The 16642-nt window shown below is 33.1% G+C and overlaps 1 protein-coding gene across 1 annotated transcript; it reads right to left on the reverse strand.

Annotated features, from left to right (window-relative positions):
* Window positions 1–1386: 1386 nt before the first annotated feature.
* On the reverse strand, window positions 1387–4561 carry HELRODRAFT_159280 (hypothetical protein; the record flags this gene model as incomplete). The annotated part of the gene is made up of 3 exons (XM_009011168.1): window positions 1387–1623; window positions 2933–3086; window positions 4503–4561. The coding sequence occupies 3 exons, from the start codon at window positions 4559–4561 to the stop codon at window positions 1387–1389; spliced, it is 450 nt and encodes a 149-aa protein (XP_009009416.1).
* Window positions 4562–16642: the final 12081 nt, after the last annotated feature.

Raw genomic sequence — 16642 nt, forward strand, 5'->3', positions numbered from 1 at the left:
TTGTTGTTTTGGAAAGAGTTTTCAAGTCTTTTTCTTAAAGTTGATGTCCATTGTGGCGGCTACAAAATTTTTGTTTTATTCTAATAAGTTTAAAAAATGCGTAGTCTCTGAATTTGTTCATTTAATATTTATAACAAACAACTGAAGAAAGGATGAAATATTCAATTCAAATACTTTAGCCGAGCAAATGACATCAAACTTTTTCAATGGGTGCTTAGATAAAGAAATTTTTATGAGTTAAAGTTTTGTCGGAGAAAAATTTTTTGATTTTTTTTTCCAAAATATTATTTCTTTGATTTGCACATTATAAGAAGTTGTTACACGTTAACATTTCTATCACCAATGTGATCTTTACAATAAGTAACACTTACACAACCATTACAATTAGGTAATCTTTGACCACGAATTCAGTCGATAAGACCAAATCTTTATCATCATTCTTCTATCATTAATTTTATCATCGCCATCATCTTCATCCTCATCTTCAGTTTCCTCATCTCATTTTTTCTGCATGCAGCCACAAGTTAACACGTCTCCGACTCTCTCTAACATCCTCTATTTTATCAATGTCAATAAACAGAGAATCAGCAATATCCCAACGGCCGCAATTAAAAAATTTCAAATGGTATCAACTTTAAAATTTTGCACCAGCAATTAGTATGGTTTCAACTACTTATTAACATCGTATTTTAGGGCAGGACATCCATGCCTTCCTAGACTACATGTATTTCCTACAATGTACTTTGCTGGCCTGCAATGTCGTAAAAACGATCTCAATGTTAAAAGAACATAATGACTATTGAACATAGGCAATTAAACAACTGCACCTACCAGCATGTTATAAACTTCAAAAGGTCTCAATAACAAAAACAAGATTAGTGTTTAGAAAAAGAACACACCAACATTGAGCAACAACGGATAAGACAGGAACAATAACAAGCCACGACAATATACGTTAACAAATAACGTGGAAAAACAAAAGCATAAAGAAAAAAACAAATGTAAAGAAATTTCAAAGAATTTTTCGTCAGTGTTGCTTACAATTGAAACATGCTGAATATCATGAATGTTGTATGCCGTGTGCATTTGAATTTCTTTAAGGACGAGTTGTTGTTCTCGTTTTGTTTGTTCATTTGTTGGTTGGCTGGTCTTATCATTCTGTAATTATTGTAAGTATATTAATTCAATTTTTATTGTTTTATGTGAATTAAGTTTAATTTTTTTCTCTTGTCATTATCACCTTCAAGATTAAAAGTTGTCATTAACTAATACTACTATCAAAAGATCCAACGGATGAAATATATTACTGTATGAATTTTGATGAGAACTGCGGAGTAAACTGTGACGAGTTGACATTTGAAATTGAACAACGCTTGACGCAAACAGCTAATGAGGAACAGCGCTCGGCAAACAATTCATGGTGAACAGTGCATGGTGAACAGTGCATGGTGAACTGTGCATGATGAACAGTGCATGATGAACAAATGCTGATGAGCAGTGACTGATATAGAGTGCATGATGCATGTCTTTCGTTATGCCCTCCTCATCAACTATGCTGTTTGATGGCAACATTTGTCGATGCATTTTATTCACGCTACAACTACTCAGCATCAACTCTGACTCCTTGGAACCGTGTTTTTTTTATTTATACATATGTGCATCAAAGTTTGAAGGGGTGTGGAGTGGGTTGGTGTTGGTGATGATGATGATGATGACGTTGCTGGTGTTGATGATGGTGATAATGGTGACGTTGTTGATGATGAGTATGATGATGTTTGTGATGATGATAAAAAAAGTAGGGATGTGCTGTAATGACGACTTTGAGGATGAAAGTTTTGAAGATGTTGCTACTTTATTTTCACGAAAATGTGATGACGATGATACCAAAAAGATGATAAAGTTGATACTTGATTAAACATGAAAAAAATTACGATTTTGGCTATGATCTTCAGTTACAATCAATAACTTATAACAATGACCAAACACGGTTTTCAAACATCATCATAATCATATGACTGAATAAAAATCAGATAAAAAAATAAAATATTATTTGAGTAGTAAAAAAAATGGAAAGGAAGAAAGATAAAGAAAAAAAAGAAAGAAAAATATATAGAGAGAAAGAGAGAAGTTGAGAGAGTGCTTGAATATTTAAAAAGTTCACCAATACACAACATGAAATCGCGGCATCAATCCTACGCATAATCTAGCAGACACTAAGTCACTTCTTTCTTTCTTAACTCCTTTCTTCCTTTGCTCAGTCATTCATGTCTACTTTCTAATATATATTATTAAGAATTTTTAAGTTTTATTATGTAATGTGAAGTATTTTTTGTTTGAAAATATTATATTAACTCGTATGTAAGTATTTTTTCACTTGAAACTACATCTGTGAGTGTTTTAACCTGATTTTATTAAAAATTTGAAATAATTGTGTGAATGATGAAAGAGACCTCGTGCACATATATAAGTTTTAAATGTATTGTATGTACATTGTACGTACACACAAAATAAAAACACAAACAAAATGGCAAAAAAATTAAAAATTCTTTGTAAAAAATTAAAGTAGAAAACTAAAGAAAGTACATGCATTTGAAAGCGATCATCTGATGGGCATTAAGAGTGGAGGTGACCGATCTTGATAGATGCATGTTAAGATAGATTGGTCTGTTGTCTGTCTATCCGTCTGTCTGCTCAGTCTTTTGTAGAAACATTTTTTGTTCCCTCGTTGCATCTTTCTAAAACGGTTCATGCAAAACAGCAGCTTAATGGTTGCGAGTTTAAATTTTTTTCAAAAGTTTACTTAAATTAACTAATTCAATCTCTCTTGTCAGTTTTTATGTCAGACTAACGTTTTACACATAAAAAAGTTGATAACAGAATTGAATTATTGTAAAAACTAATAAGCTAGCATTTAGGTGTTTCCTTTTCAAACCACATATTTAAAATTAAAAAACAAATTTTGATCAACGATAGGTTGAGGAGTCGATTGGTCAGAGAGTTGTCCAACTGATCCTTCATTCCTAGGGTACATCAGGGATTGTGCCGTGTGGAGTTGGTCAGGGATCAATTGTGAATTGTGAGTGCACCTTGGAAAGTGTTGAAATCAAATATGTGTTTTATATTTATAATGTACAAAATGAATTAGGCCTCAAAAACTAAAATGTTTTAATGAAGCTATTAAAAGTATTAATAGTTCATCTTTGGTCTGTACCAAGTGTAGAAACAACTGACAGTAAACTACCATTCCTAGACGTACTAATACAAAATACTCATAATGAACTTAAAATCTCAGTACACACCAAAGTAACACCAAAGTTTTTTAATTTTAAATATGTGATTTACAAAAGAAACAGCTAAATGCTAGCTTATTAGTTTTTATGATAATTCAATTCTGTTATCAAACTCCCTTTGTAAACCGAGCCAATACGTACTCTTCTGATAAAGGAAGCAGGAGAACAGAACTAGATAGAATTAAAAAACTACTCACTAATAATGGATATAAAAATTCCATAATCCAAAAAATAATAGAACGCAAAGAACCAAAAATCAGCCACAACAACTACAACAATGCAACCAACAATAGTAACAAAAATACATAGTAATATATTATAAGAACCATATATCAACTGCTTTCGAACAGAATGAAAAAATCATAAAAGAAATCATAAAAATAATGTCCGAGCAACCAACAAAAACAAAAGTATAAAACTACGAATATACTACTCCAACCAAAAAAAAATTATAATTAAAACCTCAGTCTACACCAAAGAAACAAACAAAGTTTTATGCCTCAATGGCAATAACGAATGTTGTCCCATTATAATTAACGACTAACCATATCAATTTGAACACCGAAGATGGTATGGGAATACTGAAAAAGCTTTTCTGTTCTATCATGCATAAAATAAACAAAAATTTTGATTTTGAACTAAAAAAACTTGAAAATGATTTACGATCAACCGTTAGAAAAATTGAAAAGTTAAATAGGAAGTTAACCAACGCCGAACATGCTTTGATTTTCATCAATAATTGCATTTCTGACAGTAATAATCCAATATATATAAATATATATATATATATATATATATATATATATATATACTCATATATATATATATATATATATATATATATATATATATATATATATGTATGTATATTTCGTTGCATAGAGTGATATATTGTAACGGATATACTTAAATAATGAATGTACGGAGAAAATAATTTCTGAGACATGTTTCAACATGAATTTCGAACCGGCTGAGCAAGTCGACGTTCAATTTATTATAAATAATGAAAAATTGTTTCTGCTTATTAGACAGACAAACATTTTGCACTTTTGAAAGATAGAAAAATATAACCAGCAGAGTTTGTGAAGTAATGTAGCGATGCGGACTAAGAAAGATTTCATTTGAGTCTGTTGTTGATTTATGCCGGACTTAAGAGTGGGCTGCCGGGCAGGTAGGAATCTCTTTTTGATCCGAGTGGTCAATTTAACTAACGTCAACATGACGCTCACCTCTTGATTTATACTAACTTCACTGCCGTACTTCGTGACCATTTATTTCTCTAACTTTAATTTTTGTTTTTTGTTTTTTTGAAAAATGTTTCAACGTTTTGGAAGCTGTGAAATGTGAAACACGTTCACACAAAGTATAAGTGTATATATATATATATATATATATATATATATATATATATTTGTTTTTTTATTTATATTTCTTTAATTATTTGTACGTGCGTGCGTATGTCGAATTTTATCATAATTGTGTTCACAAAAACATCAAATGATACATTTCTAAAGCCGGTTAATAACTTTGTCGAAACACAACAACACAACACGACATATCGGATCGGATCGGACGAGTATAGACACACATATACACAGGCACACGCACACACACACACACACACTCACAACATTTGCAAGCGCAGGGACACACCAAATAACATCCTAACACGTAAACATTGTGACAAACGTAAGATGTACAAACGTAATGTTCGCGTTTTTTACGAATCGCTTCGATTCCAGGTTCATCAGCCACTGATTATATTGAAACAATAGATAGAAGCCAGGCCAATCACTGTTCGCATTCGCACGTGCGCGTGTGCGTTAGAGTGCGTAGTGTGTGTGTTTTCTGTATGCCTGTGTGAGTTTGAATGTGTATCTGCTTGTGTATACCTATTTGAATTGTAACATTGGAATTCGCATAGAAAATGCTCGATTTATGTTTCTACAAATAAAAAAGATTAAAAACACATTTAATAAATAATAATTTAAACCAATTAGATTTATTCATATTTGAATATCTCAACCAATTTTCTATGATTTTTTGAAATTACGACAAATTGTTGAAATGTGCTAAAATATAATAATTCATTTGTGCAGATGTGTGATAAAATGTAGAAAAACAATTAATTATTTTCCCATGTTTGAAATTTTTCAACAGTTTTTATAGTGTTAAAGTTAAAACATGAAAATATTCTAAATGTTTTTTCGTGTTTCCCATTGATTTTAACGTGTAAATATTTTATTTTATTATTCTAGTTCATTTTGTTTCGCTGCATCTGAAATGAGTTTTCCACGTGTGTTACTATTTTAAATCAACGAACAGTCTGTAAAAAAAAGTTTAAAACAAACAATGCTACTGCGTTTGACGTGCATTCATTAAATTCAATTGAATTATTGAATTGAAAATGCTCTGCAAGACTACCTCCACACTGAACACCTCACAGACCGCCGTTCATTAAAAGTGCATTTGCTTTGTCCCAGTCACTCACTCTATGCGCGCTTAGGAATAATCTCACAATACAAATTTTTCAAATATTTACTGTTATGTTGATTTTCAAGTAGTTGGCGAAATAAAATTTGTTAAACTCCGTGCAGTGTCTCGTTTAGCACCTCAAAATTGATTAACTCTGACAAGACAATTTTTGTCTGTCCAGCATTACTTATGGATGTATGTATGTGTGTAGGTGGGCTTGTATGTGTGTTTGTTTGTTGTATGTTTGTTAGTTTGTTTGTATATGTTTATGTATGTACATAAGTATCTATGTATGTCTGTAAGTGTAATATAAATTTATGCATTGAAGTGTTACTTGTGTTCGATGATAAAATGTACGCCATGTTAAATGGATGAATATGTTTTTGTGTGAGATGTTGTTGTGCATGCAAACAGAAAGCAGTTGCATACGTGCGAGTGTGATAGAACCGGTTCATTAACAAGCGTGAACAATTACATTGATTTCATTTTTTAAGGATTGACTACATCAAATCACATAGAACGCCCAATTCATCATAAATATACATTTAATAAAGAATACATTGTTCGAGCGTTTAATTTATTTTCGCCGATAATTAATTTTAATTTATTAACTGTTGCCGCAACAAAATGTTGCGGCAACAGTTTATTTTGTATGAAAATTTTTTTTGTTGCAACTCTCGTCTTTTTTGCGTACGTGTCAACCATCTCATTCAACTTTCCACATCGACTCGTGAATTTCTAATCAAGCATTGATTCCAACTAAATAAAACTCACGCCGTCCTCGGCCATTCAAATGGAATTATAAATTTTCTGCCAGCATTTTAATAAACAAACGTTGCCTTGTTATTTACCCCATTAAATTTCCTTGTTTGTTTGTCGTTTGTTTTTGAAAAATTTCATTTTTAAATATAAAAAAATAAATCAAGTGCAAACTGAGTGCTCGCTCGCATTGTCTTTATTGTTCATCTTCTTTTTTTACCATTAAATCGCTTCCTACACGTAAACTGTTCACATCAGCATATATTTTAGCAAAATACCTACATTGCACACCGTATTTCATATTTCATATTTCGAATTCAATCCGACAGATGAAGCAGAAATATTTTTGTTTTATCTAGTGATATTTTTTCAAATTTAATTTTTATTTAAATTAAAAGCAAACCAGTGAAAAGTAAACAATGCAAACAATTAGACGTGCATCACGTGGCTGCAAAATCAAGTATCAAGTGTTCGCTTGTTCGTCGGTTCATTTGTTTGCTTGTCTGTTCGTTTTATTACTTGTTTGTTCTTTTCTGTTTGTTTATATCTTTGTTTGTTTTATTAGTTGATTTTTGTTTGTTTTCAAGTTTGTCCGTTTTATCGTTTCATTGTTTGTTTGTTTGTTCATTTTTGTTTTTTAAACTCGGAAGAGTGTTAAGTAACGTAGAAAAGAGTAAAAACCATGCTTAAATGATAAATCAATGTTTGTATTCACGAATGAAGTTTTCAGTTTTTCTAATGAAATTATTTTCTTTTTATAATTTTAATAAATTGTTGACCTGGTCGATACACGCGTAGTTATCTGGAAAGATGGACCAATCGCATACCAGACTGACTGCTGGGAAAGAAAGAAATAAGAAGGTAAGTAGATGAATGGTTCAAGTAAATAAAGATGAATTCACTAATTGGCGAATCAACAGATGGAAGGCAAATGTGAGGAATAATCGATAATACAAAAAGTATGTAGCATACAAATAGGTAAAACTAATGGATGGATGAAAAAGTAGTTGACTACCAAAAAATTATTTAAAGTTTTCGTAGATTTGAGATTCATATAGATAATTATAGAAGACGTTTTGTGTCGGGATGGGTATGTACTTATTGATTGGACCACGTAATCAGAGGCCGCCGACAAAATAAATAATTGCTTCTTTGTTAGTTTTATTTTGACGTGCATATACCGCGCTATGTAATGCATCGTTTATTAAGTACGTTTTGCTTATTTCTGTCATTATCATTTTTTTAAATTTAAAATTATAGTTTGTTCTATTTATTTTATTATTAATTCAAATTGTTAAACGTTTTCAAATTTCTTACGACACTGACGCGTTGCATGGGAATTCTTAAAATCAATAATATTATTAATTCTTAAAATTTGTGCTTTCCTGAAATTATGTCGGTATTGAAAAAGTTTTTTCAGTCATCAACAATAATCTGCAGAACACACAAACACATACACAATTATTTACACAAATAAACAAACAAAGCAGACACTCATGCACTCAACCGAGCAAAGAAGAACCATCAAACCTACACAACACCAATAAACAAACATGCGAACAATAGCAGCGGAATGATTCCTACGCAGTCATGCAGAGACAAAGACAGACAGAAAGACAGAAAGAGAGAGAGAGACAGCGAGACAGACTTATAATAATGATTGTTATAAGGTGACGATTTGCAATATTAAAGGTGCTATGTGACATGGTTGCTCCATTATTAAACGATGCCTTTCCAGTGCAGACTCCGCTGATGCGGTTGAGAAAGAAAATTATTTCCATGCCAAACTTATTTACAAATTTTTGTTCTTAAGTTTGTTTGGCTGAATACGTTTTGACTGATGCAAGAAAAAAATGCAAACCAGTTTAGCGCATTGAACATAGGCTAGTATTTGAAACTCTGAACATGTCAGTAACTAATAGTGAATGGATCAGTGATATATATATATATATATATATATATATACAATGAGCGGACACACACAATTACACATAAAATAATGTATACACATATTTATATATTTGCAAATGTAACAGTATCCGATAGTTTTTGCATCTCTTTATCTTTTAAATTTTTGTAGGTTTACATTCACATAAAAATTTTGAATTGAAAAACCACAACAATGTTTCATGTGTAAAAAATTTTTTTTAAAGAAAAATTTGGTTCAATGAAGTTGAGAACGAATTGAAAGAGTCAAACATGTAACTAACTATTGTATGTTATAGTACAATAGTTAATATTCACCATTGATAGCTCTAACAACAATAACAAGAACTGTTGCTATGACAAGACCACATTAAAAATATCACACAATAAAAAATAATAGAAACACACAGCAAGAAAAAGTATGAAGGAAGAGTAAAGTAGAGTGGGAAAATAAATTGAGCTTGCGATTGCAAACAAAAGACGATCCGTGTGAGATTGGGGACGATTAGGAGCTAAAGGTGCCCAGGTGATTGATAAATAAATTATACAATGCCTTGATACTACTCAACTTAAATAGGATAAATGCAGAATGAAATTTTCAAGTCAGAAGTTTTTCCTTCCAAGATAATGGTAGCTACTATGACCATGGCTACGATGATGATGAGTACGATGATGATGAGTACAATGATGATGGTTATTATTAATGTCAGCGCCAATTTTAATTCAGAATTCACATTTACATGATGACAAAGATGAGGACGATATGATGAAGACAGTCGTGATGGCAGCCATAATGATGGTGATAATGAGATGACGATGATGATAATATTAGGACTATGATAAAGATCGTGTCGATGACGATGTGATGATGTTGGTGCTAAATGATGACGATGAAATTGTGATGTAGCAAAAACATTGTTCATAGCAGCTATTACATCCATTGTCTAAAGATGGTGATGATTGGTTACTGCACATTGCAATCTAAAACTAAAAAAAACTAATTCGGATTCGATATATAAAAAAAAGAAAAAGAAACAAAATAATGAAAAATTTGTAAAAAAAAAAACAAAAAGCATGCAGAAATATTTTATGAAAAAAGAAGCCGACGAAGGGACATTTCATCCGCCCTTTCAAAACTCCTTCGCTCGTATTTATCGAACGAAGCCGCAAGTTCAGTTTGTTCACAATAGTTTTATCATTAAATTCAAATTTGAAAATTGACAAAGAACATTTATTTGATCTGTGTTATCCATATAAAATTGTCGTTGAGCAAAATGCGAAATTTTTGTTTATATCTCACATTGATAAAAACATTGAATAGTATTTAAACAAGTGAACCATCAACTAAAATTTTCTATGTTTATTGCCTATTTAACATTCTAAACGTTATATATTAAACATTTAAATATTTTGCTCCGAGTTATATATAAAAGCAATAAACAAAAAAAGACAATCATAAATAAGAAAAGCGTCCAAATATTTAACAGAACGGCATTGTAAGCAGATAAAACAGTAAAAAAAGAAATAAAAGAGAAATTGACTTTTTTGAAAGAGCAATTCATTCAAGGCGTGTTAATTTTAACGGTGAGTCTTCGTAACAATCGTTCGTTGAAGTGCATGAATTTCAAATAGGTAGGCTCTAAATCAAAGTGGCGTTCTAATCTGCACGACGCGATAACGTGTCGAAAGATGTCGCTTCAGTGGCAATGCTGACTGCTGAGAGGTCTCCAGTATCTGTGCCTTTGTCTCTGTGTGTGATTGTGTATGATTGTGTGTGTGTGTGTATGATGCGTATGTATGAGTGTGTGTGTGTGTGTATGATGTATTTATTTCTATGTACACGTGTGAATTCAACTTTAATTAAGCTTCTAACAAAATGTGTTTGTTTATCTTTGAAAACCTGTGAATGTGTAGTAGCATTACAGTTTTCTATTATATAAATTACACAAATTCATCACTGACTCTGACTCGTAAAAAGAACGAAACAATTTACTCCTTTTAAAATATTGTCAAATAAATTAATTTATTTCTTTCGTACGTAAAACGATATCAATGACAGTTCTGTATGAAATTATTATTGTGGCTCTTAATGCCAATCTTCTCGCGGTTGGGAATAAAATTGAACCCCTCTGAGAAATGGCAATCATGAGTGTCTGACATCTACAGACCACGGTAATCTGGGGCTTCTATAAATTTTTTGTTTAAAAAACTAATTTTCAGTTCGCGTTTCCAATGTGTTTTTTTCTACAATCAAATAATTCAAAGCTTGAAGAAACGTTAAAGCACAGACCTGTTCACGTTTGCAAAGATGTCTACTGCATCAGAAATGTTTAAAACTAGCGGTGGTTGTAAGATATGTCCAACAATCTAGTTTAAACGTTTTTTATGGAAAGCCAAATACATCAAAATAATATGCAATTAAATGTCCTGAAAATTTTGTGATTTGCATTTGAACGTAAGTTGAATTGTTAGTAATTTAATAACAAATATAAAATGAAATGATGATGAATTTTTTTAACTGTCTATCATTATCACTGCACACCCACAAAATGTCATACTTTTAAAATTCATCCAATCAAAATTACTCAATCGAAATCTTTTCTTCAGTTTCCCCGGAAACAATTCTCACATCTTCTTTCGCCAGCAACGTCATCTTTTTGTCATCAGCATTTTTTTATCAGCATCATCTTATCAGCGTCATCACGCCGTCATCTTCGTATTCACTCCTTCATCATTCTGTCATCACTCCTTCATCATTCTGTCATCACTCCTTCATCATTCTGTCATCACTCCTTCATCATTCTGTCATCACTCCTTCATCATTCCGTCATCACTCTTTCATCATTCTGTCATCACTCCTTCATCATTCAGTCATCACTCCTTCATCATTCCGTCATCACTCCTTCATCATTCTGTCATCACTTCCTCGTCAAAACCATCGCATCATCTCATCATCAACATCAACAAAAAAAATCATCAATCACATTAGCATCAACATCAACATCATCTTTAACAACAACAACAATTATATCACCAAGCACAAAAACATAGCAGCCACATCAAGAAAAACAACAACAAGACTAACATCAACAACTACTATGACATCAACAACCACAATAACAGTAATATCGACACTAACACTAACACCAACAACAACAGCAGCAACAACAACAACCACATTAACTATGACGTCATCATCAACAACAACACAACGACGAATATGACGCTGACAAGTGACTTACATTCTTCATTTCAGCCGATTAATTATCCTGTCGTTCGACACGAAAATTCACCATGACAACGCCGAATGTATTTATTCGCCTTTCAAATGATTTTAATCGAGTGTGATCATTTGTTACGTGACGTCAGAGTTACGTCATTTTCTAATTCGAGTCATTATTTTTTAGTCATCATCATCGTCACCATCATCATACATTATCATGACATCATTATAGATATTACATGAGCTCTTGTAATCATCTTTTCTCTATCACAAACAATTATTGTTACTTTAATTATATTCATTAATTTCATTAAAACGTTACAATAATAATTTCTAAGTTAGCTACAATATTGTTTAACAGGTAAAAATTTTGCAATTTTGTAAGCAAAGAGGTTTATTAGTAACGTGTATTAATATATATTATAAATAGTGGTAAAAACTTCAAGAAAGCAAAATTGTTTTAAAAAATAGTAATGTAAGCTTAACTGTCAAGTTAATTTTATTATCTAATAAAAAATAAAATAAAATAACTATGTAACAAAAACGCAACAAACACAGTAACCACAACAACAACCACAACAACGCAACAAACTACAACAACCGCAACAAACTACAACAACCACAACAAACTACAACAACCACAACAACTATGATGTCGCCTCTATGCAAATTACAGCGAAATTTCTTAGGAAATAATGTCCAAAAGTAGAATCTGAAAGAGAGAGATAGAGAGAGAGAGAGAGAAGTAAAAGATAAAGAAGAGAAGTAGGGAAGAACATTTAATTCAAATCACATATCAGCAATAAAACGCTTCTCTTAACGAATGACTGAGCGAACGTAAAGGAGTGAAAAACGGTGCGAGACAGAAACGAAATCTATTGAAATAATTGTGATATAGACAACTGTTTTATACTTTTAATTTTTGAATAAGTTCAAAATAATAATAACAATTTAACAATTATATTAAACAATAAAAAGAGAAATATTAATTTTAAAGAATTAATATTAAAGAATATTAATTTTAAAAAGTATTTAATGAAATTCATTTTTATGGAATCACTCATTTCAGCCTAATTGGTTCGAGGTCGTTTTTGATATCATGAACCTCTTTCCCGTCAATAACACCATTGACTGATTTAACTACTAAACTATATATTACATTTTTTAAATTTTAACAACATATAAAATTTTATAAATTTAATTTTCAAAACATCTTCCCTAGCCCATCTTATTATTTCTATCTTATTTTCTTTTTCTCTCTCTCCTCTCTCTTCTCCTCTCTCTCTCGTTCTTAAACTGTCTCATAAAAAAATTCAGCAGCGAAACTTGCTATAAAAAAGCGACAGATCATTAGGACGAATTAGCGGCACCATTGCAGATTATTTCAGAGCGCCTCTCTTTACCTTGTTTGCGTTCACTGAACCGCAGCGCAGGAGTTGAATGGCGCTACGTCAACGCCACTCGTGCTTGACAGCACGCTGGGTAATAATGCGTGAATGTCGAAATGCGCTCTTGTCTGTCTGCATGCACGTGCCTGCGTTTGTGTATGTGTTGTTACGTGTGAGTGTGCGCGTGTTGTGTGTATGTGCTTGCTGTTTCGTACGTCTGTGTGGGCCTGTATATGTTTATACGTTGATGTGTTGGAATGTTTTTTGATATAACGCAAGTAATAAAGGGTATTTGGTTATGTATACCCTACTAAAATGTGTGCGTGTGTAAACGTGCGTTGTGTGTGAAGAGTAGATCAGAAGAGAACTTGACAGGATTGCAGGCATACATAACTTCATTTAAAAGTTTATAAAATGAACAAGTGCGTTTGTTATGTGGATGCTGACAGGGCTGTCGTTGTCCTATTCCGCAGCAACAGTTCCATGCTCTCTTCTTATTGGCTCTCTCATATTTACTTGTTCATGTAATACATTTTCTTATTGAATAATAATCAAAAAGTTAATTTATAGAACTACACGAACCAGCTGTATTCGTTAACAAACAATAACGACTAACAAAAGAGTATAAAACACCAATCAAATTTACCATTCATTCATTATTAGTTTTAAACTTGAATATAAATATTTAAGAGCGAATGTAAGCTGAATACAAAAACATCTTGTACGGAAGGGAGCATCCATTCGAGATGTTTTTTAATGCAGCATTAATACGCTTGTTAATCTGCCGGCCAGCAATCGTTATGGCCTCTTATTGTTTGTAATGCGAGGCTGAACATCATAGGAATGATATCGTTATTGTATCTGCTGCTTTAGGGCCTATATTATTGATGTAGGTAATATTTTTTTCATCGCTGTTACTGCAGTTTTTTTTAATTTTTTAGTTCGATTGTCAATTTTAATTTCAGTTACTATCGTCGGTATTATGGTGAAACGTAGTGATTCAATAATGGGGTAGAAGTTAGGGTTTCAAAATGTAGTACACACTCATTTCTATTCATCCTTTTATGCACCCATCAATTTATTCATTCATTCGTTCATTTGTTCATCTATCTATGTATTCATCCATCCACCCATCTACATATTTCGTTTTTAGTTACAAACTGTATTACTTTTAATTTCCTTCAACATTTTCCGTATTTTTTTACAATTCTAATCAATTTTATTCGAAATATCAAGTAGATGAAATGCGTGGAAATATATTTGTGGAATTATACAATGTTCCATACATATTAGCGTACAATTGAGTTGCTTATCATTTGATTTTCAGCATCAAGAGTGTCGAAACAATTTATAAAATGAAATTTGCTTGTTGCACCTGAGTTAATAAAAAAATGAAGTTTGAAAAAATTACTCTGGATTATTAATGGCCAACTTTTTAAAATATCCGTTCATCATTTGAATATGTTGAATAAAATAAAGTCAAAATTCGTGTCTGTTCAAACATTAACATCACCCGACAACCATGTTGAAAACCACCCATCATCATACTTTTACAATCTTAAAATGAATGCCCTGGTAGGTTACCAAATTGAAATCTATTCAAACCATTCCCTTTCGCAACTTTAAATATTTTTTTCTTGCATTCATTCTTGCATTCAAAATTCAAACTCTATCAGGGGTCAAAAATGATCTGATTCGTGTTATTTACTTTATTACTTATCAAACACTGAACATTTATAAATATACGCACAAGCCCACCGTACATCCATATAACATATTCACACATATATCCACACATATATACATACACATACACACACGCGAACACATGCACACACAGAAACCTATCCACAGAAATTTGAACTGTCACACGCAAACATCGGCTTTCTTATCTCCATCCAACAATAACAACAACACACGTTTAGACGACATTTTCCCCGAGATCGGGGGTTGCCGTTTGGCTACCTATGATGAAACCGAATACCCCTCGACGCCATCCACATCTGTCACTCGCCTCAGTATCACGCAACCCCGCTTTCACCCTGTCCTTCTCCACCTGCTCTCTCCATCCCAATCGCGGACGACCCCTTCCTACCACTCCTTCAACCTCGAACTCCAACGCTCGCCTAATCCCGACCCTTTCATCCATTCTCAACACATGTCCATACCACCGCAATCTCGATCTCCTTATCAATGTCACAATGTCCTCATTCAGTCCCATCATCGACATCAACTCTGTACTACTCCTCCTATCCTTCACTTTAACCCCACACATCATCCTCACTATAGCTCTTTCAGCCCTCTGCATTTTCCTCCTCTCTCCTCAACACCCAAGTTTCACCACCATATACCATCGCTGCTTTCGCACATGCTTTATATACTCTCCCTTTCATCTTCACTGACCATTTCTTTCCACAATACCCCACCCAGTTCCCTAAATTTCATCCATCCCACACGAACTCTAGCCGTAACTGCACTCAAACATCCTCCATCCGCGTTCAGCTTATCCCCTAAGTAAACAAAGCTTTCCACTCTTTCAATACCACCACTCAACCCCGTCTTTGTATCCGTCCTATTAATCACACCATGAACACATTTCTTACATTTGAACGTGCCTTCCACCTTTTTCAGTGCCCCCCTCACACCACTACATCTCTTATGCACCCATTTCTGACATCCTATACACAATACCGAGTTAGCCTTCACTCTCCTGTCACATACCCCACAGGGGTCTATTTTACTTATCACTCGCTCCCCACCTTCCCCACTCACCATTACCTTTGTTTTACCAATATTAACTTTTAACCCTTTCTTTTCAATAACACTTTTCCATCTGTAAAATTTTAACTGCAATTCTTCCATGCTATCAGCCATCAAGACTAAATCATCTGCATACAAAATCTCAAATAACAACCCCTCCATTATGTTTCCACACACAACATCCATCACAATTGCAAACAGAAACGGTGATAACACTGATCTTTGATGCAATCCTACCTTAACACTAAAAAGCGTCCGACATCCCCCTTCCAACCCTCACCTTTGTCTTTGCCCCTTCATACAGCTGCATCACAGCTTTAACAAGTCTCTCATTCACTCCTTTCTTCCTCAACGCCCATTCAAGGACCTTTTTCGGTACTCGAACAAAAGCCTTTTCTAGATCCACAAAACACATGTACAATCTTCGTTTCTTCTTTCTATAATTCTCCTGCAACATTTTCACCATGAACAACGCATCCACCGTTCCCCTACCAGGCATAAACCCACACTGCATTTCATTAACTGTCACCATATTTCTCAACCTCCTCTCAAGCACCCTCTCCACTACCTTCATTCCGTGCTCTAGCAATTTTACACCCCTATATGACCCACAATCTCTCACATCTCCTTTGCCCTTATACAACGGCACCAACACACTGTGTCGCCAATCCTTAGGTATACCTTCATCATCAAACATATTGTTAGCAATTCTCATCATAACTTCAATGCCTATCACCCCACTCGCTTTTATATGTTCTGCTGCCACTTCCGAAACCCCTGTCGCCTTACCTAGTTTCATTTTTCTAACTGCTTTCTCTACT

The sequence above is a fragment of the Helobdella robusta genome (genome assembly GCF_000326865.2).
Source record: "Helobdella robusta unplaced genomic scaffold HELROscaffold_1, whole genome shotgun sequence".
Taxonomy (NCBI): Eukaryota; Metazoa; Annelida; class Clitellata; order Rhynchobdellida; family Glossiphoniidae; genus Helobdella; species Helobdella robusta.